This window comes from Centropristis striata, chromosome 7 (assembly GCF_030273125.1).
Source record: "Centropristis striata isolate RG_2023a ecotype Rhode Island chromosome 7, C.striata_1.0, whole genome shotgun sequence".
Taxonomy (NCBI): domain Eukaryota; kingdom Metazoa; phylum Chordata; class Actinopteri; order Perciformes; family Serranidae; genus Centropristis; species Centropristis striata.
Window position 1 is genome coordinate 12,629,317 of NC_081523.1, and position 25,019 is coordinate 12,654,335.

The following is a 25,019-nucleotide window of genomic DNA, read 5'->3' on the forward strand; positions in this document are numbered from 1 at the left end:
TGGTCAAGGCACATCTTACAGCCAAAATGCTGGGGATATAAATACAGGAAAGCACCGTGCAGTGACTCACACTGAATTGCAATGTGGTGGCAAGCACACAAATTCGTACGCCAAACAGTTTTACATGGCAAGGACATCGCTATGCATTGAACATTCTCCCCCTTCCTCCCTCCTCCTCTTCACTCTAGTTATGCCAGCACACTTGTATGAGGCAATGTTGCTTGTAACTGAAACCAAATTGATTGTTATTCTGTCTAAAAATATTGACATTTTTTTCCATCTTCACAGTATGCCTAATATGCTTAAACACATAATGAATGGCACCTGCATGTAGATAACCCCAGGCAATCTTTCTGCAAAGCCCAGAATGAATCTCTCTTTTTCTAAAGACAAGATACTCACAGTGCAGTCACACATTTTTAGCCATGATAGCAGCATGGCTCTCGGGATGCCAATGTCTGTCTGATGGTGTATCGATCCACTACTCTGGTCATGACCTTTAAAACAGATATCAATGGTGCCCATAGGATGAATCATGATGTTGGCGGTCCCCTGGTTTCTTATCTACCGCTACCAGTAAGTCAAAATTTCCATTTGAATATCTCAATACCTATTGGATGGATTGGCACAACATGTTTGTGCAGACATTCATGGTCCCCAAATGATGTATCGCAAAGACTTTTGTGATCCCCTGACCTTTCTTTTAGTAGACATTCGTAATCCCCTAAGAAATAACTTTAATGGTGTAAAATATAACTACTAGTACCTGCAAACCTAATGGCATAACCATTAGCTTCAGATGTACTTTGTGTATAATGCCAATTAGCAAAAGTTAGCATCCTAGCATGTTTAAACCAGATGATGTCCATGGTAAACACTGTACCTGCTGAACATCATCATGCTAGAATTATCATTGTGAGCATGTTGATGTAAGCATGTAGCTCATAGCACTGCTGTGTCACAGCAGCTAGCATGGCTCTTAAGTCTTAGTCTTGTTTAACAGTAGAACATAGAGGCATATGTGACGTATTAAAAGAGAGATTCTGTCATAATTAGGGGTGTTTTAACAAATGGTGCTTATAAAGCCCATACAGGAACTGGTAAAATAATTGAAAAGTTTCCTGAAACAAAAAGTATTGATGGGGCTGTGTTATCTATGATTATAAGTGCTAACATTTTAAGTCTGCATAGAAAAGTTTTTAACAGCTTGCAACACAAACACCTGTATGGTCAGCTTTTATAGCGTCTATAATATAACACAATAACTTGAGTGCTTTAAAACACAGCATGCAGATTTAGACCATTAAGCTATTATTTCATTCCAATCCTTTTCCTCCACATCAAAGGCAGCCTTCGATCAAAGCCAGTGCATTAAAGCACAAACATTACTACCTGCGATTCTGATAGGCCACTCAGAGCACACAGCCATAAAAACAGATGGAGCCTCAGTTTAGCATGTCAAGTTAAATCTAAATGGTTGGCATGAACCAATGAAGGGAATTGGCCATGGCAAAAGGAACAAGAAGGAAATCAACCATGGTGGTCTGGATCATTTGGAGCTATTACAGCAAGGAGAACGGCTTCTACAGAACCAGTGGGTTGCATACCATGTCAGCATGAGTGGAGTGAGGGACTCAGATCCATATGCGTAAAAAATAACCTTGACGCTGCACTAGTAAGGGACTTGGGGAATTTCACACTCTGTTTAATGTTCACTGTGACTAGACATGTGATGGACACTTATTCACTGATAAAATCTAAAGTAGTCCGTCTCCCTGTGTGATCTTGCTTGAAATCAAATCTGTAACTCATGCTGGAGGGAGAAAAAAACTGGCTTCTGTTGGAATATTAAGCAAGTGTAAAATATGAAATGATTTAATGATCAAAAATATAGTGTTCCAATTCTAACAATGAGGATACAGCTTTTTAAAGGTCCTACAAATAGGTGAGTTAAAAATAAAATCGTTTATGACACTGGCTGCTGCACTTACAGCTCATCATCGCCCCTCTCTCCCCTTTCCTGCTTCTCACATGGTATATAAAATATTCATATCAAATTCTCACACGTGTGCGCACATACACACAGACACTCTCTGCACATAAAAATATGCTGTGCTTCACACGCAATAAAAAAGGGAACCATGAAATTGCAAAATAGATAACATTTATGGACATAGGGGGTCTTTACAGAATGATTCTTACCCTAAAATTAATCAATACACCGTTTTCTACAGAGCTCAACTGTGGACTATTCTGAATAAATCATAATACTGTAGCATACAGCATGTAGTAGTGCTGTTTGAGTGCAGTCCACACTCTCCTGGGTGCAGAACATAAAGATGTCTGATTTAAACGTAGGATACCCTGCTTGTCAAGAGATGGCTTAGAGACACTCTGAAACCATAAGATACACATGCAGAACACATTGGATCCAATCTCTGCTGCACTGATTTAAGCACTGGCGCCTTCGCTTCTGACAATTCCTGCAGATCCCACGATTACAGCAGACGCTGCTGCAGACTCATGAATCACTCATCCCAAGATAAAACAGATAAATGCTTCCTACGTTGGCTGAGAGGGAGTGAGAGGGACAGAGGTAGAGACAGGGAGAGGGAGATGAGGATCAGGATGCCGTGTTGAAGGATAAGATGGCTTCCTTGGATAATGAAAACAAAAGAGGAGCATTACACAGGTTCCAAGCAGACCTGTACATTTAAGGCTATAGTTGGAGGGAGGGGACACTAAAAACCACCCAATTGAATCACGGAAGCAGATGGATTTACCATCCCTTCCGTAACTTCATTTGGAAGCTAATTGAATCAGCATACTAGCTGCAGGGAAATTGAATAAAATAGAGCCACATTGGAAAGGATTAAAACGAGCCTCTGACGATAATGCCTTAATGAAATTTACATCAGGCATGTTTTCAAATTAGTGGATTCTTTCTAAAATTCTCCTTGAATTCTTGGATAATGTTCTCAAGATTATTGAATCAGCAATAGCTGCTGGCAACATTTTTGGACCAACATACTGTATTTATGTCTATGCAAATCAGGGCAAATTTTGTAACACAAAGGAGTCTTTGAATGGATATCCAGCAGTTCGATATCCAGTATCAGACAGGTCCAATCTGACATGGTTCCCCACAGAAGTCTGATAATGAGCCACAACAACCATCCTTAATATGATCCTCCATATTCAAAATACTTGCCAAGTCTTATAATCATGCACTCAGTGAACATGGCTACGCGGTGCAAATTTGATCTCGCCTTTCTGAAACTGGGCTGGCACATCTGCCAAAACAAGTACTGGCTGAGCAATTTGCAGTCATGGTTACATCTGTTATTCTGGCTTCAGAGCATTGTATCAGTGTGCAGAGCAATAGCTCAGAGTTTGTCAACAAATTGTGGAGGAAAAAAAAAGATGCATTGCAATCAATATATTAACCACAGCTTTATATCTAAAGGTTGATATATGAATGCAACTTGATGTTTTAACACTGACAAATGATTGGCTCACTTGGGAATGTTTAAATCCTAACAATGTGTTGGGTAATTTATATTGTCACGGTGACTCCTGATAAGGTTGAATCAAGACAAAATGTACGTGCACAGAAGAGTAGATGCAGCCCGTCAGATTAGAAGGTATGCTCAAGCCAGTGTTCATACATTTCATACTTTCAGCATCACAGCTGTGGCTAAATGGTTGTGTGCTTCTCACTGATTGCAACAGAAACCACCTGGAGACACTGTCCCTCTAACATTCTGTTTCTTTAATTAGTTCAGCAAGAGAACTTGGCTGCAGGTGCTGTTCTCATTGATTCAGTTTTGTGTGTAGAGTAGTAGGACAAATAATGACAAAATGCTGAGCAGCCGGTAGAATAAAGGATGTATCTAATGTAATTAGAACTTTGAATAGTCAGATCTGCAGGGACAAGTGCCTTTATCTGGTTTCGACCAGATCGATAGAGTATGACAGTAATAGAAATGCTGGATTTAAGAGGAAAGCTTCTTTATGCTGCCAAACAATTCGTGCTTGCAGGGGCTGTGTTTTCCATTGAGGGGAGGATCAAGCTTAAAGGACGCAGATGACATCTTACCCTTGAAAGTTCCCAATAAATTCTAGCTGTCCATGCAAGTAATTTTAACAAAGTACCAGTCTCTTGTTCTTGAAATATAGACATGATCATTGCTATTCCAGATGATCAAAATCCCTCTTAAATCCTTTCATGGTACAATGCCTTTACTCTCTCAGAGGCAACGTTTCTGTCTTTAGAAAGGACACGCTTCATCTTTGCTGCATAAACACTCAAGAAGAGATGAGAGTTTCAATGGGACAAATTAAAGCCATTCTCCTCTGTGGATGGATGAAACAAACACCCAGCTAATTCTATTGATTAAAAGAAATAGAGTTTGTTGTCAGCAGCGCTGTATTTGAGGTAGCGATTTGATTAGGAAGCTGTGCTCGACAAAATTGGTGTAATGATAATACCCGGTTTGATTACAACAAATGCACGCTCACAGGCGCTGAGTGGGAATCAATCTTGCATTACGTCTACTTATTGTTCCTTCTAGCCTCCACTCCACATGGGACAATGCTCTCTGTGAAGTGTCAACATGCATTGATGCTTTGGGAACCACGGGCAAACAGCTGGGGTAATTTACTCCCCCAGTATTCATGCTATTGTAATTTACAAGGACATTTTGAGTTGCACTATGAAATAAAACATTTAAATGCTTACAATGTGATTGGCACTCTTAAGACAATGTATGCCACTTGCAGAAAAGAAAAAGCAGTTGAAACATTAAAAAAATACAGTGATGACACTGTAAATAAGTCATTCAAATTCACCAGATTTGACTGTAAACCACATATTATGGTCAGGTAAGGGTTACACACACTAGTTGGGATGTCAAAGTATTATTTTCTATTAAAGTTATACATATATATAAGTGAAGCGAATTTAATGACTTTAATGTTCTGATACATCTATATGCAGCCCTATATCTGCAGCAGGTCCCTGAGGTCCTCCAATCGGGGCTTGTTGGTTGTTCTTTGCTTCAGCTGAAGACAAGAGGAGACTGTGCTTTTAAGATGTGGACTTTTTTAAAACTAGCTTTTATTAGGTTTTTTTAGAGGATGTTCACATTTGATGCAAATTAATTTAAATTGTTATTATGTCTTGTACTTTGTTATCTTGAAAGATGTTGTATATATGCCTATGATAAAATGTACATAGTTTGTTATGTAAGGTCGGTGAATTTAAGTACAAATAAAGACAAACTAAATGGCTGCTCCACTACGGAAATGTAAGATTAATTTGATCTAGCTTATCAATGCTACTAAAAAGAAACAGTATCACAGTAAATGCTACACTTCAAAGTAGAACCCATTAATATTGCATTTTATGAGATTATTATTATTTTTATTCTTTATTAATATTTGCTTGATTCCAAATGTATTTCAGTGTGTCCTTGTTTGCTTCTATATGTCTACCTGTCGCTTTTTTCCCCCTACTTGGTCCTGTGCACTCTGGTTTTGACCAACAGAGGGAATCACTGATTTTCTCTACATGCATTGAGCGCCTCATCTCCCACTGTCATAACTGTTAAACTGTACATGCGTATCTATATGTACAGTATGTGCTCTGCTAGCTGTGCTGCAGTAGTTTTGTCTGGGACTGTTGGTGTCGGATTAATGAGACAGAAAAGGCTCTGTCACTCACAACGACGAGGAGAAGGTGACCCAACGCAGCTGGGCAGTACAAGATTGATGATCCCAGATCAAGTGTTTGGTTGCATCCATCTGAGTGCAGCTTGTACTATAACCAGCCTGAACATGACAAGACTGTCCTCTGACATTCAGCCTGCTGCAGTCTCCTATGGTAAAACCAGTGCCACCACAGCTCGGTGCTGCTAGATTTTGGATCCTAGAAGTGCTTAATTTATAAAGCTTTGGCCCATGGTCTACTCATTTGAGCTGTAGAAAATCAAGTGGAAGCCAGTGCCTTGGATACAAAAACAAGCAAACTTTGACCCAGGAGACCGCTGTATGTGTGCCCTGTGAAACCAAAAGTCACTATATTTTTTTTAAGTTCACCTAATAACTTCCACACATAGATAAGTCACCATCTATGTCACCTTGTTCACAGAGATGCATCCAGTAGATAGACAGATAGATTTGACTTTATTAATCCCACAATGGGGAAATTTCTTTGTTACAGCCGCAAAATTTCACACAATTTTTAAATAAGATAAAAAAAACACTCTAAGAAAAGGCATTTGACAATATACAAAATATGCAATAATAATATACTTTATACAACTTAGTGCAAATTAAGTGGAGAATAGTTACGTACAGTTACTTCAACCCAAACCCTGATCTCTTTTCCGAACATCAACCAATTAGTTCTGTTTCAGAATTGGTTGCTTCATGACCTTGTTAGATCCCACAGAGTGTTTTTTGAGAATGCAAAGCTGTCATCCAAATAAACATTCAGTGACCAATTTTGCCCCTCTCGATCATACCATTCTGCCAGGCACCACTCTTCCTAGACTGTACTTTTCAGGCCCACATGTGATATCCGTGGAGAAATACCTTGAGAAGCCACTAAAGCCACAAAGTTAATCCCTGCCTGCTGCCACTGGGGTTTTCTTCATTTGTGAGGACATGTCACTACTTTCATACGTTGATAATACAGATTTAAACACTACAATTATAACGGACCACCACCTTTTATCTCAGTTTAAAGCTTAGCTTGTACACGCCAGTCATCTTTCATTCACAAAGGCAATAAGCGGAATATTTAAACTGCATTTAAACCACACAGTGCCTGGTGACACCTTCTCCTGCACGACCCCTGAGCCCCCTGTAGTGTTCAAAGCACTCAGCAACAATGTTCTTCATGACATGTTCTAATGCTTCATCCCTGAGTGTCTGGAATGGCGCTATCACTGTATGCTGGCCCCTTCAACCCCATGCTCAGCATTTCTTCAAGGACCCTAAGTGAGTGGGAATCATTCTTTTGTTGAATCTAAAAAGCAGGCTGTATCGTCTCTGGTGGCCATGCACTGTACAGATGGATTTTACCAGCAAAGTCGGGTAACAAATGACCACAACCCAGTTCTGTCACACAGCTGCGAGGATTGCAAACTTCTACCAATAAAAACTACAAAGTTGTGTCAGTTCCATTTACTATTCTTACGTTCGATTCACATTATACAGCTGCACTCCTGAGGCTGATACTGTGAATCTGAAGAGCCCAAGCAATGTTTAATCATAGTGCCTACTGTATATTGATCCACCCTGACCATCAGGGTAGTCAGTCAGTATCAGAGTATGGCTATTTTCTTAATAATCAGAAACTCCATTCCTCTGAATGCCTCTGCAGCCAACTGTTAACAGTGGAAATAAACTGATATTGGCAATAAAGAAATGTATGCAGTTAAACTGGTTCCAGAGTAATAACACTAGTAGAAAGAACTCTGCAGGCTTGATGCAGCTGTGCCTCTGATAGGTCACTTTACTTTTGTCGCTCTACTTGTCTGTGTCTGTTTCTGGCTGGGTTTATAGCCTCCCACTGTGTTTTCTCCTTGGTCCCATGTGTTCCAGCAGACACACTTTGTCCCCATGTGAAGGCAGTACTTTAGTTGCTAAGCTGCCACTATTTACCTCCTCAGCACCTGCCTATACAAACCTCCACTCTCACAATAGTCATTTGCTTAATTGTTATGAGTGCTCTGCTCTGCATTTGCTTGTCTACATTTACTCAAGTTCCAGGGATCCTGAGATTTTCCTGCTCTGCCTTTGAAAATAAAACACTGCCAAATTCTAATCCTTCCTTCTAATCCTGTAGTGTTTACTTTTGGTGTCAATCCTGCTTCAAACCAAATAATGACAGAAATGCAATGTGAACATCAATCTTAGTTCACTTGATCATGAGAATGGTTATCATTGATTATTGCAGTTTATAGTGTATACACTTAGACTTTATTATGAAGACATTTGAGTCATTCCATAGATGCAGATAACACAAGTAAAACTGCATAAATACACACTATGATCTACTTCACTTACATTACCTGGTCAGGAACCTTAATGACTGATGAGTGACAATGTCTGTACCTGTATGCTGAATTTCATATGAGCAGCAATAAATCATTCACACAAGGGCTGCTGTAGTTCTCTCAAAGTTTTGCACACAAGTTTGAGCCCACTCTGCATCATCAGAGGCAGAGGTGATTATCAGGGTGCCACAGCCACACACCACACATATTTATCACTTTAAGGAGATAATTGGGTGTGAAAACCTTGGAGACAGGGGATAACAAATGAACCAGCAGAACGGAATTACTTTCATAGCTTGTTCCATAACCTTTGCCGGCTACAAATAAATTAAATACATTTCAAATTACGAATTTCGCACCAACAATGTCTACGCAAGATGTGTACATAACATGTTGGGATGCCATTTAAAGTAAACTTAAATAAATGAGTAAACAGAAATAGTGGAAATAGTAAAGGGCAATAACCACAAGTGGAGTTCTGTAGCAGTGCAATCGCTAAATAAACTGGTAAAAAAGGGGCTTACATATGTTGAAAAAACCCCAAAATATACAGTCATGGAAAATATTATCAGACCACCCTTGTTTTCTTTGCATTTTAATGCCTGGTACAAATATAGGTACATTTGTTTGGATAATTATAATGATGACAACAAAAATAGCTCATTAGAGTTTCTAGCCATTTTCCATGGTTTTCTTCATGATGATTTTAGTTATTATCAAGAAAACCATGGTGAATGGCTGGATATCAGCTCTTAAATTAAACTCTAATGAGCTATTTTTGTTATCATTGTATTTGTCCAAACAGATGTACCTTTAGTCATACCAGGCATTAAAATGAACAAGAAATTGAAGAAAAAAATGGTCATTACATATATGATAGTGTTATGAACCTGTTATGTTTTTCTCAGTTTTACTTGTCAACCATTCTTGCAAAAAACAAAATAGGCAATTTTGTTTAACCACCTTGTTTTATCACTTTACTATTTTACTATTATAGTTTTTGATATGCTCTTTAACACTGTGTTTTAAAAGGTATCTTATTGCTTTTAATTCAACTCCTTTTTATCTGTTTTTATTGTCTTGTAAAGAGCTTTGTATACTCTGTTTCGAACAGTGCTGCATAAAAACATTTTTTTTATTATTATTGTTATTATTATTATACACTATACCGTACCTAGACAGTACAGCAATGGTCATATGTGACACTAAGCTACTTGTTTGGACCAGGAACTGAAAAATAAAATGTCCTGTTACGAAAAAAACAAACAAGAAACACAGGGAAGCATAAAATATGAAGTGCTTTTGGTGATAAAACTCTTCTGTAGTGAAGTGTCTGCACAGCAGTAGCTTAGGGGGGCACTGGAACCAGCCACTTTGCTGTAGCTTAACTAAAGGGTTAGTATTTTTGTTTAATCTTGTGTACAAAGCTTAAAGATGGCACCAAACCAAAGCAAACTCAAGGACCATTTCTTATTTCTTCTGCTTTGCCACAGGGATTTGTAGGCTTACATTATAAGGGTGTGAGAAATCATGCTTCAAGTTCCTCAGGAGAATGTAATTTTAGACTTACTTTGAATAACAACACATTGTCCGGTTGCCAATTTACAGTATATTGCTGACTATTAATATATCTTTACACATCTGAGGATAACAACGCAGTTTAAGTTGGATCAGTGAAGATATTTAACCTGAATATGACATACATGGTGAGATTATTTGACAAAGTCTTTTTACTGTATTTCAACTACACATACTAAATTGAACGGAGAAGTGTGTATTTGTAGAAGGATACATTCCACAAGGAATTAAAGGTATTCTAAAATTTCTGGCTCCACATTTCTCTGCAGTCTGTTAAGGATAAACATTGTTTCAATGCCTGCTGTGTAACAAGCTGTTATTTATGTGTTTCTGAAACTTCAGAGTCTAATGATATCAAAACTTTGTCTCAGATCAGTGTTAGCATGACATTGCAAATGAGCTCACATTAAATGCATTAAAGATATAAATCCAAAAAGGTTTGATATAACAATATGAACTTTCATTTCATATCTAAATAAAATGGCCTCAAAAATGATGCATCAATATGACAGCCTGGCCCATTAGTGGTGCTAATCTGTACATCCAAGCATAGCAAAACGAGACAATGAGAATAGATGATGGTGAGTCCAAGTGTGTCTGAATTATGGCTGCAGGATTATTTGAAAAAAGATCATAATCTCAAGTCAGGCATTTACACAATCATCTATTCTTCTATATTTGCTTTGGAGAGTTGCAGAATATTCGGAATAAGTGCTCAAAATTGGCCCCAGCTGCGACACGCACTAATGCACTTCAAGGCTAAAAAATCCTTCCTGAACCTACCACTTTCCTAACACTCAACCTATTAAATTGGCCAAAACGCTATCTGTGAGGTTACGTGTCCAATTTTTGATTGCCTTTACATGAGAGCTGGACAAAAGCCTAGACTGTGCCCTTTCCATATGCTCTCTTAGGACACAACAAATGCAATCGTGCAAATACCAATAATTCGTTTTTGTGATAGAGTAAAATAAACTCTTATCCTCAGAACCGTGGTCTCAATTCTTACATAAAATATTGTGATTCTCAGTTTACCAGGAATATTGCAGCTCTGATCTGAATGGAGTGCATATTCTCTGTGGTTTAGTTTTACTATTCTTCATTTTCTGTCAGTGGATATTATTACTACCCACAACATGAGCTGTGATTCAGAATTCAACATCTAGAAAAAATAATCCTAGTAGTTTAAGCTAAGTACTTTGTTGACTGCAATGCAGTTAAAAGAGGCGAGATGAAGAGACACAATCATGCCACTCCAACCGTGTTTATTTCTTTGTTTGAGAAATGTTTACCATAATCCACCAAAAACTTGACAAACACTACTTGCAAGAAAATTTGCAGTGCATGTGTTGCATTAACAGGGACACTGTGAAATTGAAAAGTAGAGACTGTCTCTCTGGCAATTTCTCTTTGCTATGTGGACATGTTAATGTGCATAATTAACTAATCAGCTTATGCCAGCTGGAACACTTGGCAGCTCAGTTTGACAGCTTCAGCTTCTCTCTTGAAAACATCTTGAAAGATTCTGGTTCCGTCTCCCTCTGTGTAATTTTATCTCCTGCCAGGCCAGAATTACTTTAGCAAGGACTGTCCCCAAACAGGTCCAGTTCTTGGTGTTTTTGTTTAGATTTTACAGTCTTTTGTGGCAAGGAATTTCCATTCTGTTCAGTCTGCTGAAAACTGTTCTTCACATGATGATCTAATGATTACCATTAAAATAATTCATTGCATGTTTAAGTTGTGCATTTCTATGACTGACATGACCACTAATTGAAACAATATGTTCATTTAATTCTGTCAATGTTTTGTTAAATGTTACATGTCATGTGACCTTGGATATACTTAAGGAAACGGCAAAAGGCCGCCAACTTTCATACATGTTTAGGTAAAAAGAAATAACTAATGCTAAGGAGTATTTATAGCTGCATATAGAGAACACTGGATTAGAGGAAGTGCTGAATCACTGCTGTATTGTACCTGTTCATTGTGTCTGAGCACAAGCTGCAGCCCATTACAGGAATTATCAACAGGTCAGTGTCATACGATGGAGCATTACTGACATTAGTGTTGTTCATTTTTAGTATTTCTTATTTCTTATTGACAATGTACCCATCATTGAGTGACTTTACAATTACAGTAACAAGTATGGCTCATAAGCCACTGTTAAATGTTCATTCTTATTTAGAAAAAATAAAGGAATAAATAAAGGAAAACACTACGAACCGTGACCTCAAACAAAGTTATATACCTAACTGTGAATTTCATGTACCGTTACACCTCTACATATTTGATGAATAAGTATTTAGACTGGCATAAGAGACTTAATCTGTCAGCTCCTCCGTTCACTGCTGAGATGAGATATTTTTTGGTCCCATGCATCAAAAAGTCCAGTTTGATTTTTGATGTCTGTAAAGAGTTTCCCACTGCATCCACTGCACACCACAGCAGTTGTCTTGATTAATAGGAATACTTAATTTGTCATTAAGGCTGATTAATTCCATTAATCTGTTAGGTTTAAAGTAATTCAGTAATGTCACTGAAAATCAATTATTTGCCATGGCAACCAGTATGAAGAAGACCCTGAGCGTGGGAGTTAAACAAATGCATATAAGACAATCACTAAATATAGAAAAGTGGTCAGCTACAACAACTGTATTGGTATAAATGTGCAACAGCACTTTATAGTGTATAACTCTTAATGTCTCCTTTTCAAAAGCCAGACATTGTATATGCCTGTGTGCACAGAAATGGTCCTTGGCAGTGGAAGCCATTGATTTTCTCACTGCGTCTGTATAGCATCTCCCCTTTCCTGCCGGCACAGCATGTAATATGAGACCACAAGTTTTCCTTTACCCACAGCACATCAATTTTGCTTAGCAGAGCTCCCTGGCCTGGATGGGGCCTGCCTAAGTACCTGTCTCCTCCGACACACAGCCCTGCATACCCTCACCCAGGGCAAAAAGCTTTCAGCATAATAAAAAACATATCTGACTCAAGACCCGGCCAATCTAATAACGGCCAGACAAGTCAGCGTGACTACAGAGCACTAACTGTGTCACTGCTAGGGAGGCAGTATGCGTGGAGCAAGTGCAGCAGAAAGGCCAAGAAATCAAAGAAATCACTCTGATCTTCAATTCCCTGAGAAGATGATCCACATCACATTTTCTCCTATGCTATCAGTCTTACAGCTCAAAGTAAGACGTGGATTCTTACTCTAAAAGCAAAGTGCATTTACTGCCTTTTATCTTAAATAGAACAAAAAAAATCCGATATATGAGGCCATACGTGGGGGCAAACTGGGCATGATTGAGTTTGATTGATATGTATCTTAAACTCCCTCAGCCTCCATCAATCCCACATATTGTTAAGCAGAAAGACTGGAGTGTAAATGTTCACTTAGAGACGTGTCTTGTCCCTTTCAGGAGACATTTTCAGCCATCAGTTACTGAAATGAAAACAAATGGATTGGCTGTTTTCATAGAGATAGAAAGCCTGGGCTGCAGCCAAAGATAACAGGGCTAAACTCTTCCAACAGAGGCAGTGTGGGTGTTGGATTCAAAAAGACTGGCATGGAGAAAAAAGAAATGACTACCTATTACTGACGGTTTCTAAGAATAATACAGAGAGCTAACTAATAGAGGGAGGATTTTAAGATATAATTTCTTCCACAACTCACACTGTAGACATCAATGAAGTCTTCCCCCTATGAAATATAATTGAATCCATTGGCATGCATTACCATGTACACACCATCAATTACTATGCCAGGGAGGTAAGAGCTAATCCTTCAGCAGAGTGAAAACCAGCTATCTGCAAGAACCTGGCTGCCTGTTGTTCATTTCCCTACTAATATATTGATTCAATCTCTACCGTCGTTACAACAGATAACACATTTAGCTACAGATAACATCTTACCTGTAGCCACTGTGACTGGTCACTGTGTCCAGCTGTCCAAGCATTGACCTTGCCCTGTTTGTCCAGCCGGGCCTTTCCAGGCTCCCAAGTGAACATGTCCATGTTGAGCGTCCTGAAGATGCTGGAGGCCGTGACCTGGTAGTCCTGGATATGGCCTGACTTCATACCCAGTGGTTCAGAGCAGCCTGGCAATAACAAAAACAAACAGATTTGTTCTAACCTTCCTGAACTGTACAACCCCCCACCCCCAAAAGTATATTGTCAGTGCTGTTACCACATAAAAAATGCAGCATGACACTGTGCAGGAGGAACCACTGCAGCGAATTTTCAGATCATTTCATGATTAATTTGTGTGTACAGCTGGATGAAACACGCTCAGATCACTCACCTGTTAGCTCACAGCCGAGCAGCTCCATGCGTAAGGTGCAGTGCCTCCTGCAGACTTGGGGGTAAATGCGCACATACTGGGCCTCAATGGGAGGGGTGAAGGAGTTCGCTGATGGAGCGTTGTTATCGACGTTTCCTCTGAAAATCTGTTGCAGGGGATGAAATAACACCAGATGGGGGCGGGAGGATGGTGAAGCAGATCAGTTTTTGCTGTAATGTAGCAGTCTATCTGGCGCTGTCTCTAGTGTCTACTCCACACTCAACAAATTGCTGTCATTCAAGGTCAATGAGCTAGAATTACAGGGGAAAATAGACAATTTCTCGCACCATTTGAGCCAGTAATTCATAAGAACAGTGGTGTGTTTTAAATTAGTGCTCCAATTATATCACTATACCTTCTGGAGAGTTTTATCCAAATGACCTGAGATAGTCTGACAGAATCTCTCTGATTTGAGTGACGGATGGACTGCATATGTGAGGCTCAGAGAAAGGGTGAAAGAGACAGAGAGAACAAGGAAGAGGCGGAGCAGTGTGTTTTCATGCGATACAAGAAATAGGAGCTGTCACTGGGTGGCAACAGGACAATGTGAACAAAAATCCCCAACTCATATTAGGTCAGGGATCAGGGTGTGTAACTTCCTCAAACACACTGACAGGTCCTACTGTGCAGGTAAGCCAGTCTGCTCAACGGCTACCCCATAAATATTGTCTAAAAATGTACCCTTCTTCCAACAACATGCTAAAAAAGAAAGCTACATAACAGAAACAAAAAAAACTGAAATCATAGAATATTCAGGTCCAGACTTATTGTTCTGTGAAATAAATTTGAAAAGAAGTTTGGAAGCCGGGGTCATTCGGAGCTTGGCCAAATGGAGGACAGCCGTGGTTGGCTGTCAGGAATGATAGAACGCTGTGTGGCCTATTTGGTGGCTGTTCATCCCCAAATAGTATAAAAATTCAATCTAGAAGTCATAAAAGTGGAGGGGGGTAAGGGGCAGCAAGATGGGCCCGGTGTGTGCTAGCTAATTAAAAAGCCATCTCATCATGTCCTCCAACCTGCCCTTGACTGAGTGCAGTCTCTAGTCTCTGTGTGTGCATGTGTGCGAGTGTGGGCATGTGTGCATCTTTGTCTGAGAGAGGCGAAAGGGAAAGAGTGGAGAGACGACAAAGGGTGTGTATGCTTTGTGTTTGTGTGTCTCACCATATCATCATCTTTGCCCTTGACTTTGTATGTTCTCCAGGTCTTCCCGTCATCACTGTAGGCTACTTTGTAAGACTTGACGTACTCTGGGCTGCCGATACGCTTGGCACCCTGGGTAATTAGGCCCGTGACCCTCATTCTCCTCTGCAGGTTTATCTGTGGAGACAAAAAAAAAGGTAAAATTAAGAAATTATAGCTTCGTTTTTCGACAGTTTGAATGTGTGCATCTGTGTCTGTGTGCGTGCACGAGCGGTGTGCGCATGCAAGTCATGGGAATCAAGTCGCCTCCTTGTATCTTTTCTGTCAGGGCCATCCATCTTATTCAGAAAGTCTGTGATCAAATGGAACATTTAATCAATCCTCGCGCTCCAGATCCAGTCTGTCAACCCTGTGCAGACTGTCAATATGGTGCCAATGTAAAGCTGCTTGCAGAGTCAAGAGGAAAAGAGAGAGCGAAGAAAGAGGAAAGTGATGAATGTTTCCATAGATCCTGCTCAGCACACACAAAGCAGGGTCATTATTATCTAAACATGATAGACGTATTACATACATAACAGTTTAAGGTTTGCTTTGACACATTTAACTTTGATAGAGTCCATTTCAACAACAGTGTGCCTATTCCACATACTCCCCTGCTTCGCCTTAGGTGTATATTTCATTTATTATATACATATAGCACATGCATATTCATAATGCTAAATTTACAGTTGGTCTTGGTCTGGTCTATAAAAATGCACATACTGTATACAGCTTTAATAATACGTATTGATTTGATGTCTTTATAAGTTTAAATGCAGTGCCCATCACACTGTAGGGTCAAAGCTGCAGCAAATCACTAATGGTTGCAACATGATGACTCCCAAAGGATCTATCCACCCTCCAAAGTCAAATGTTAAAGTCTAATACATCTTGAAGCAATCTTGTCTGCAGTGTTGGGAGGGCTGCTTGGAACAAATACTGAATCCAAGCTCTGAAGTGTGATTTTTAACATATTCCGTTAAATTAATAAAACTATAATAAACCTATAAATTAGTTAAATAAATACTGGATTATTTAAATGTTACGAAAAACATGCTGAGCTCATTTGTCTGGGTTTCTATTTTTATTTCCACACTTAAAAAATGTTCCTGAAAGTGTCCTAGCTTCGCATTTTCTGTGCCATTGTCATGTGCCAGGTGCACTGTGTGCACACAAATCACTGCACTCTAAAAAATATACCTGCATATCTAGAGAAATGCGTGCTGCATTTGAATTTAAGAGCAAATAAAACAAAGAAACTAGAAGGGCCCTCCAAGAGCCCAGAACTCCGTGAAAAATAAATACTTAAAATGTATTAAATCGGTTTTACCTTGGCCCATGCTTTCCTTCACCAAGTTTAATGACAATCGGGCCAGTAGTTTTTCTAAAATCCAGCTGACAGACAAACCAGCAAACTACACCAAGAACATAACTTCCTTGGCGAAAGTAATAAAGTAATCCCTTCAAGTCATCTATGCTTAAAGACATGAAAGAACGCTATCAATTTAAATTGTAACTCTGTAAAATAATAAATTTACTCATATTTTGTATTTTTAGTTTGTAATCCCCCAGCCCTGCTTGTTTGATTGACAGGACTCTAAGCCTATCACTCTCATGTAGTGGTTGGTGCTCCCTTGTTTTTGCCCAAAACTGAATAACTCACTTCCAATTACAGGATGGCAGCCAGCCTCAGAGACCTACAGTATGAGTGATGCTACATGTGCCACATGCATTTTTTTCTACAGTCTATGTCCATCATTGCTGCTTGACTACAAAAGTGCCTCACTCGTCCTGTAATTCTTGTGAACTTTAAAAAAAAAAAAATGAGAGTAGTCTCTGGAGTTATTTTGTTATTTTTCTTAACGGCTGAAGACAGCTGACGACAGCTCACTTCATATGAAGAAGCCTGTGGTGACTACAGAAATGTGCTGTGTTGGGCTACTTAAACACTGCACTCACAGGCACACACACACACACACACACAGACACACTCACGCACACATGCACGCACGCACGCACACACACACACACACACACACACACACACACACACACACACACACTCTACCTATTTTCTTTACTGTGAATATTAATATTGATACAAAAAGTAGGGCATAACACAAGGCAATTTCATTATAATAATACTGTAACACACTTGTGACAAATGAGATAAAGTAAATAAACGGTGATGACAATTATTCATTAATCATTCTGGCACTATATTCACAACAAGCTGCTTCACGTTCAGAAAGAAAAAAGACACTTTGGCTCATCTAGCTCACCCCCTGACAAAATATAAAAACACAGCTGTCTAGCCTTCCATAGCCGCAGAACAGACGGGCAGCTATAATACAGTACTGAGTGAGTATTAAGCAAAGGACCATTAACCTGAAATGGCAAAAGAAAGAAATGCAGACGAACTCAGAATTTGAATTACTCCTATGACTTGGACCAGTATGGTTTGAAGTTGCATTTATACTTACCGTTTCCTTTTAAAGATAATGCATTCTAGACACAAACAAAATCCATGACTTAATGTGATGCGGCAAACAAAAACTATATTTCGGCTTATGTTTGTGAAGCGGAAGTCAGTTTCTATTTAAGAGCATGAACCATTTTAAAGCTAATCCACGAGAAATGGAAGTCGAACTTCATGACAATGTGACCACATTCAGGACGGTATTTCGGGGGCTTGAGCTCATTTTCCGGTGCAGGAATGTTAGCATTACTATGAAATAAGGCAATTTACAAGTAAAATATTTGAGAGCAAAAGCTCAAACAGATAGTCTGAGTCATATTCTTCTTTTCTGTTAATGAAAAAACTCTAAGCTGTGTCTCCTGAGGACATTAGAGATTACTGAGTACTGGCTCTCATGGATCCAGCACAAGAAAAGAACTGTTTATATTCACCAACTTTGTCAGAAATTTCCAAAACTAATAGAGTAAATAATTCCATTGCAGCATTGATATCCTTTATAATTTACATTTGTCGACACAAGACTCAATTAGACGTATTTCTTAAACATACTTAAACCAACATATTAAGTTAATTATACATAAGGACCCTCTTGGAGCCTGAGAGCTGCTGATGACCCACTCTTTCTCATTCAAAGCATTTCTTTGCTCTTCTTAGTTTTCTCCATAGAGATAGATACTTCTTGCACTAATTAGAAGCCCTGTCACTAAAAGGCCACTGCCGGGGTAATTGGGGTGATCCTTCGCATTTTTAATGACCACTCAGAAACATACGACCGTCTCCTCAGCGCTAATAGTGATGCATTTATTTGTTTGAGTGAGGTACTTTTGGAAACATTCTCCATGGGCGGACTTTTGTCTACACTCATATATGTGTCAACTGAAAGGAAAATACCTCAGTGAGAGGCAGTTGACCTAAAATGCTAAAAATTACACATAAATATTACACTGACAGTCACAGATTTTGGTCTCTACTTAGTACTTTCGGCCTTGATTTGATCCGCTTCCGAAAATTAACTGTAATGTGGCTTTGCAAAAGCAATGGCCACTATTATATTGTGGTGCCTGGCAATAACTGGTCAGTCAGACGCTGCTTAAATGTGCAGGTGTTTTTACATTTTTTAGACACAACATCATCCCTAGTTATCTGCATGTTCATCCCTTCAATCGAGTTGTGGGTTGCCAGGTTGTGGTGACAGATTTAAATTTGTGTGACATTAGGCAAAACTTATGTATCCATTGTTTTAAGATTATTCATAAGGGCAATGCTGGGAAATGGCCTTCAAATACAAGCGAAACCTGAGAAACATGAGCGTTGGATGCTATGTGCACTACAATTAAATCAAGAATAAGGTATTTAAATCATGTCTATTGCTCAGTGGCCATGACACTGAATCACTTCAGAGTTATCAAAGCCCAACCTCTTACCAATACACAATATTAATATAATTCAGATACTATCCCAAATCTGCCCAACTGTCTGCTGCTATGTCTATTCTGAAGCAGAATTTAATCAAGGTGCAGAATAAAAACATCTCCAAAAAAAAGAAAAAGAAAATACAGAATTGTGTGTCCTTAGGAGACGTATGCACTCTCTAAGTTTGTGCAAAAGGGAGCTCGAAGACAAAGTTTACAATGAACTCTTACCCTCTCACCATTTCACCCTTCCCTTCTTTCTGAAACATAAAGTGCCTTGTGTATGAAGTGCTCGAGGTAAAATGCATGAGCCTCCAAAGAAAATAACTTCTACATCAAATAATTTTTGTTCTCAGACGTTTTTTTGGAACAGAAAAAAGTACTACTTGTTTTCATGGTGTGATTTAGCCTGTTTTTCCTCTGAAAAAAGAAACCGTCACTGCTGTGAGAAAATATTCAGCATGTAACTATCTGCAACATCCGAGAACTGATTATTTCCTGTGGCAGTCATTCACATACTACCTTCAGGAAACAATTTTTGAAAGAATCCTTGAAATGTTTGAAACTGTTTTTCTACAAGCAGTTTTAAAAAAAAATTAAGGTCATGGTCATATGGACCAATATATCTTAAATTTCTTCAATTCCACTGACCCTTTAAGATCACAAGATTACACTGCTTATAACAAGACTGATCGGGAGAAAGACACCGGCTACATTAACATGTGCAGAGAATTCTGGTCTTTTTTCTTTGATTTATGTTTTTATCTAGATTTAGAGCCCAGGAGAATAAGTAATCTATGTCAGAAACAAATTTGAGTCATGCATCATAACTAGCTAAAGGGATTAGTCGATGCATTGATAAGTAGACCTCCAGGAAATTAATTTGCTACTACTTTAATAACTGATCAATCATTTAAGTTATTTTTTTAATTTTTAAATATTTGGGGTGGGGGGGTTTGATGACTGGGCTGAAAAAAAAAGTAATGTGAATACCTAACCTTGGGCTTTGGGGAATTATAGAAGGTGTATTTCTCTATTCAATGGCATTTTTTAGATAGAATGATGAATCTATAACATCATCAGCCATATAATTAAGAATAAAAATAATCTTTAGCTGCAGCCCTAATCATGACTAAAACTTCAATACTTCCTCCGTATCATTCTGAAGTGCTGCTGTAAAGGAACTTATGTCATATTATAAGAACCTCTTCTAAATAATGAACAGCATCAAATAACAGTTTTATACTTTCCATTAAATGCTCTCCAGAGCTCATTAAGCCTCACAACAAGGCAAAAACACATTTATTAGCAGCTACAGTGGTGGAAATGTAACCAGCTACACAGTTTCCAGCTTCTAGGCCACCCTACTGCCAAGACCACTAACGACTACCAAAAATAATCATACCAACACGCAAGAACTTACATGCACATGCACAAAAAAGGTCAGGAGCATAAAATGTGAGAAAATATCCTCTGTTGATTACACGCAGAGATCCAAACTGCTGAGGGAATTGCAGCAGTATTGTAACAATTACATCGTCCTTGAAGCTACCAAAGAGCCCCGTGGCATTGTTGTGTAAAAAATTCATGTGAGGACACACACCCACACACACATTTAAAATGCCTTGTCTCTCTCATTTTTCTCTCTTTTTCTATAACACACATGTGCAGGCATTAGGTAGATACTTAATGTTTTTCCCCTCTTTTCCTCTCATCCTCTTCTTTTTAGTCATGTTACAGTATATTATATTCAATGTGTAAGGTTTTTTTAACTGTATGGTCTGAATATTGCACCTAACCATAGTCAGAAGTCAGTGGTAGTTAAAAATAGTGGTGACTCATTGTAAGAGTGACCACTCAACCAATATATCCCTCCAAGAGCATGGCGTGAAAACAATCCAGCCTGTGTCACAACCTCACAGTAACAGCCAGTGATATGCAATCATGCTATCATTGTGTTTGGTCATAGGGGCATTGAAAATATTTAAAGGATTTGAAATGGGCTGAACAAACAGCCCAGAGCTGAGATGTTGTGCCAGGACCAGGAATAGGCAGCCCCACCAACCACCTGTCAGCGATTTGAAGCAGTTCTACCTGGGAAGAGGTGGTCACAACTGTTAGACAGCTGTTAGAGACTGATGAATTACTCATAGCAGGCATCTGTTTCTCGCTCCGAGTGCTGCATTTCATTCAGGCTGATAAACCTGGACTCATTTTCATCAAAGAATAAGTTTTGGTAGGGCATTTGGTAGCATTCAGTCCAGAAATTATATTCATATACAGAATAACACTTTTTGCACTGCACTGTATGTATCCAAAAGCTTTATTCAATTACGAATGATTCCAGGCATGCTGTGATTATTGAATCAACTGAAATTGAAAGGCACTGTCACATCTGAACCACATAACAGATTGTAGAGTTGGATGTTTTAGAGGAACAATTTATCCGAACATCAAAAATAATTTTTTTCCACTTACCTGTAGTGCTGTTTATCAGACTGTTGTGGTGTGAGTGTTGGAGATATTGGCCATACAGATGTCTGCCATCTCTCTCTTGTGGATACAATAATGTCTCAAGATAATGTCCACAGACTTTGTTGTATGCAAATCCATAAAGCAACTATTTTCTTGCTAGTATAGTTCCTACATGGTTTTTGGTCAGAGACATTGCTGTTGCATTTTTCAAATGCATTTCTTGGCACCACAAGTGCCATCTAGTTCAATTACATTCAAAAGATGGCAGACATCTCTAAGGCCAATATCTGTAACACTCAAACACCAAAACAATCGATTGATAAAGAGCACTACAGTAGAAAAAAATGTATTTTACACTTTGTTCTGAGTTGTACCTTTAATAACAAAGTTTACAGTAAAATGAAAAGGGACAGACACAGAATGAAGTCAAGTTATAGAGGAAATACAAATTGGCACAAGCCAAAAAAATGCAACCCCACTGATGGAGATCTGCATCTCAACATTATGTCATTACCACTTTACCTTTCATTAAATTATGTAGAGACCCTCTTAGCCTTCACAAGTGATTTGGATTGTTTCATTCTTCCAACGCAGCCGACTGGAGCTATATTTTGCTGATATTGGTCAGACAGGCAGCATATTTCCCTTGAGTGTTCAAATGCAATTTTATGTGTGAGCTAGTAGTGGCGGGGCTGTGGAAAACTGATATTCTCACAGCACATAGATGTGTGAACAGTAGCAAGCTCGATTCACATGAACACACGAACCAACAGAAACACAAACAAAAGCATATATGGTGAATGCATGTCTCATCTGTTCTTCTATGATGTATTATTAAAAGTATGATGCTCTGTGTTTGATTTGCAAGAACTGACACTGGCTGACATCCAAACATATTAGTGCACCAGAGAAAACCTTACAAATAGCCAGACAAATCTGATCCTCATCCAGATAGTGTTGTCATTTGTCAGTATAACCAGCTTCACATGACAGACATGCAAACGCAGTCACGCCACATCACTCTGCACTACAAAAGCCCACCGCCGACTCCTTAGCATAATCCCAAAACACTGACATGACTGTACACCTCTGTACTCACGTCCCAATTATCCAGGCCCTCTGTAGAAACACACAATGCCTACAGCATCCTGCGCAACATCCCACGTGGCATCATTAAAGTCAAACAAACCGCCTGAATGTTTTATGTCCCGTTCTCCTCAGCCCCTCCATGTGCCAGGCTTCTTTTCTCTCACTCATGTCGGCTGTATCTTTGACACTCTCTCTCTCTCTCTCTCTTTCCCTTTTTTTATTTTACAAATCCATTTTTGCCCTGCTTTACTATTCTCCTGTTGTTAGGTACAGCTTCACTTTCTCCATCACGCTGTAGTATGTTTTTCTATTATATTTTGTTCACGGTTCACCGTCCATGTATCTGATAACAGCCTACTTTAAAGGTTACTGTCAGTGGTTCTGTCATCATATAAGGCACACAATAGAAAGAGAAATGTAAGGAAAGTGTAACAAAGCTAAAAAAAAATACATGCATATATCTGTATTTAAATCTGAAATAGGGTGCAGTCTGTGGGATGAGGGTGTCTTTGGCACTGGGCCAAGCCTTCGGACTGTACTGGAGTTCTGGGAGAATTTTTTTAATAACATAGCAATACATAATCTGATAGTTAGATATTCTATATGCATCGGCAATTTTTTATATCAGGTCATGACGTATGGCTATTTACTCAACATAAATCCAGACCAAGAAGTCAATGCCATCACTTTCATCATTGCACAATGCAATCAGATCTACAATGTAAAGGTTCCTGGAATGGCAATTGTATAATAGTGCACATTGGAAGTCAATTTTCTGCATTAAAACAGGTTAAAAAGTGAAAAGCAATAGAAAATCATCCAGGACCACCATGACATCTACAGTATTGATCTATCTACTGGAGCTCTATGACAATAAGCCCAAACTTACAGCACAGCATGAAGGTTAACTTTAACAAAGCCTGAGTAAGAGGAGACTTGAAGGTAGAGGTGCTTTGCTGCTTTTCTTTTCATTTTACAACACAAAGGTCTGTTTTGGACGAAGGCCCTTAAGTGCACATAGAAATATTCTGAGATATTTACAAAGGGAAAGAAACTGTATTGTTGAGCTGAATTCAATATTTTTTGGTGAATAACAGGAAAATGACTGTTGAGTGCGGTGCAAAATTATAAATCAAATCTCCCTCTTGACAGCACAGTGATTTGCATCAGAATTTACATAAGACATTACACATAGAAAACATTAAAATGCATTCAGTGATTAGAAAACAGGGCACCTTACTTTGGTTGACTACTATTGCTGAACTCAATTTATGAAAAAAGGAAATACAATAACGTAACAAGAGTGAGCAAGTCACAACTAACTGTCAAAACAAGAGATGGCACAGTTGAGTACAAGCTATGCCCTTTCACATTGTGGATCACACTTCACTACACCTGCATCTGTTCTACCCCCAGCTCAAACGTATTATCATTTATTTACAGTAAGTGAGACTCACTTTTACAGTATAAGGAATTAAGTAACACTGTTGCATAGTTTTACATTTTATTCGTACCATTAACTATAAACAAATCACGTTATATGTTACTTAAATCTAGCAATTTAAAGCTACAACAAACAACAGAATAAAGTGTATCTATAATTCAGACTGTGTGTTCATGCATTTTGTCTGGCCCTTGCCCGACTTTGCGTGTGTCCTGCCCTGTGACTGTGCTTTACCTGGATCCATGGCCATCTGTCATTTTCGGCAGCGGTCCAGGCATTGACCAGGCCCTTCTTGTTGAGGCGTGCAAAGTACGGGTACCACTTCTGCAAGCCGAAGAGAGCGCGGTGGGTGGAAGAGGCTGTTATCTGCTGGTTGGAGATTATACCTCCCTCCATGCCCAGTGGTCCAGAGCATCCTGAGTGAAGAGAGGGGGAAGAGACACATGAGCCTTCATGTAAATTTTTCAGCACTAAAAAAACATGTGCAATCTGTACGATGCTTATAGATTTCTAAAAATACCACAAACACTGCATTTTTTAAATGTCGGTGTAGCCTCATTTTCTCCTCGATGTCTTCATATCAGAGACGTTATCCTTGTTTATCTCAGAGAAAAAACCTCAGTCTCCTCTTCTTGTGCAGTATCGGACACAGACGATAAAAACTGCATGTTTTCCTTCAGTTTCCTGTTTTTGTATCTTTGTGATGAACTCCTACTGAGACCTTGTCTTTGGGTTGCTATGGATTAGTCCACCCTGGCTCCTGGGTCTCTTCTTAGGAATTTTGTTGTCGTGAATCAAAACAAAATTCCTATTGTTTCCATTATGGCAAAATCCTTTTGAGTCACTTCAGTCAACAAGAGAATTCACTCACTCGTTTCTGCCTTCATAGTGTCCACATCCAGGGGACTAACAAGTTGCCCCTTCATCTTTTCCATCAGTAACATAGCCCTAAGAC

At 39.0% G+C, this 25,019-nt stretch overlaps 1 protein-coding gene across 2 annotated transcripts in view; it reads right to left on the reverse strand.

Moving 5' to 3' along the window:
* The window catches only part of LOC131974592 (EGF-like repeat and discoidin I-like domain-containing protein 3), a 110,882-nt gene that overhangs the window by 15,531 nt on the left and 70,332 nt on the right, over window positions 1-25,019 (reverse strand). For both annotated transcript variants that reach the window (XM_059336969.1, XM_059336968.1), the window contains exons 5-8: window positions 24,299-24,480; window positions 15,148-15,303; window positions 13,948-14,092; window positions 13,560-13,744 (exon numbers count right to left, since the gene is read on the reverse strand). In XM_059336969.1, coding sequence (XP_059192952.1) covers window positions 13,560-13,744; window positions 13,948-14,092; window positions 15,148-15,303; window positions 24,299-24,480 — 668 coding nt within the window. The remainder of the gene's footprint in view (window positions 1-13,559; window positions 13,745-13,947; window positions 14,093-15,147; window positions 15,304-24,298; window positions 24,481-25,019) is intronic.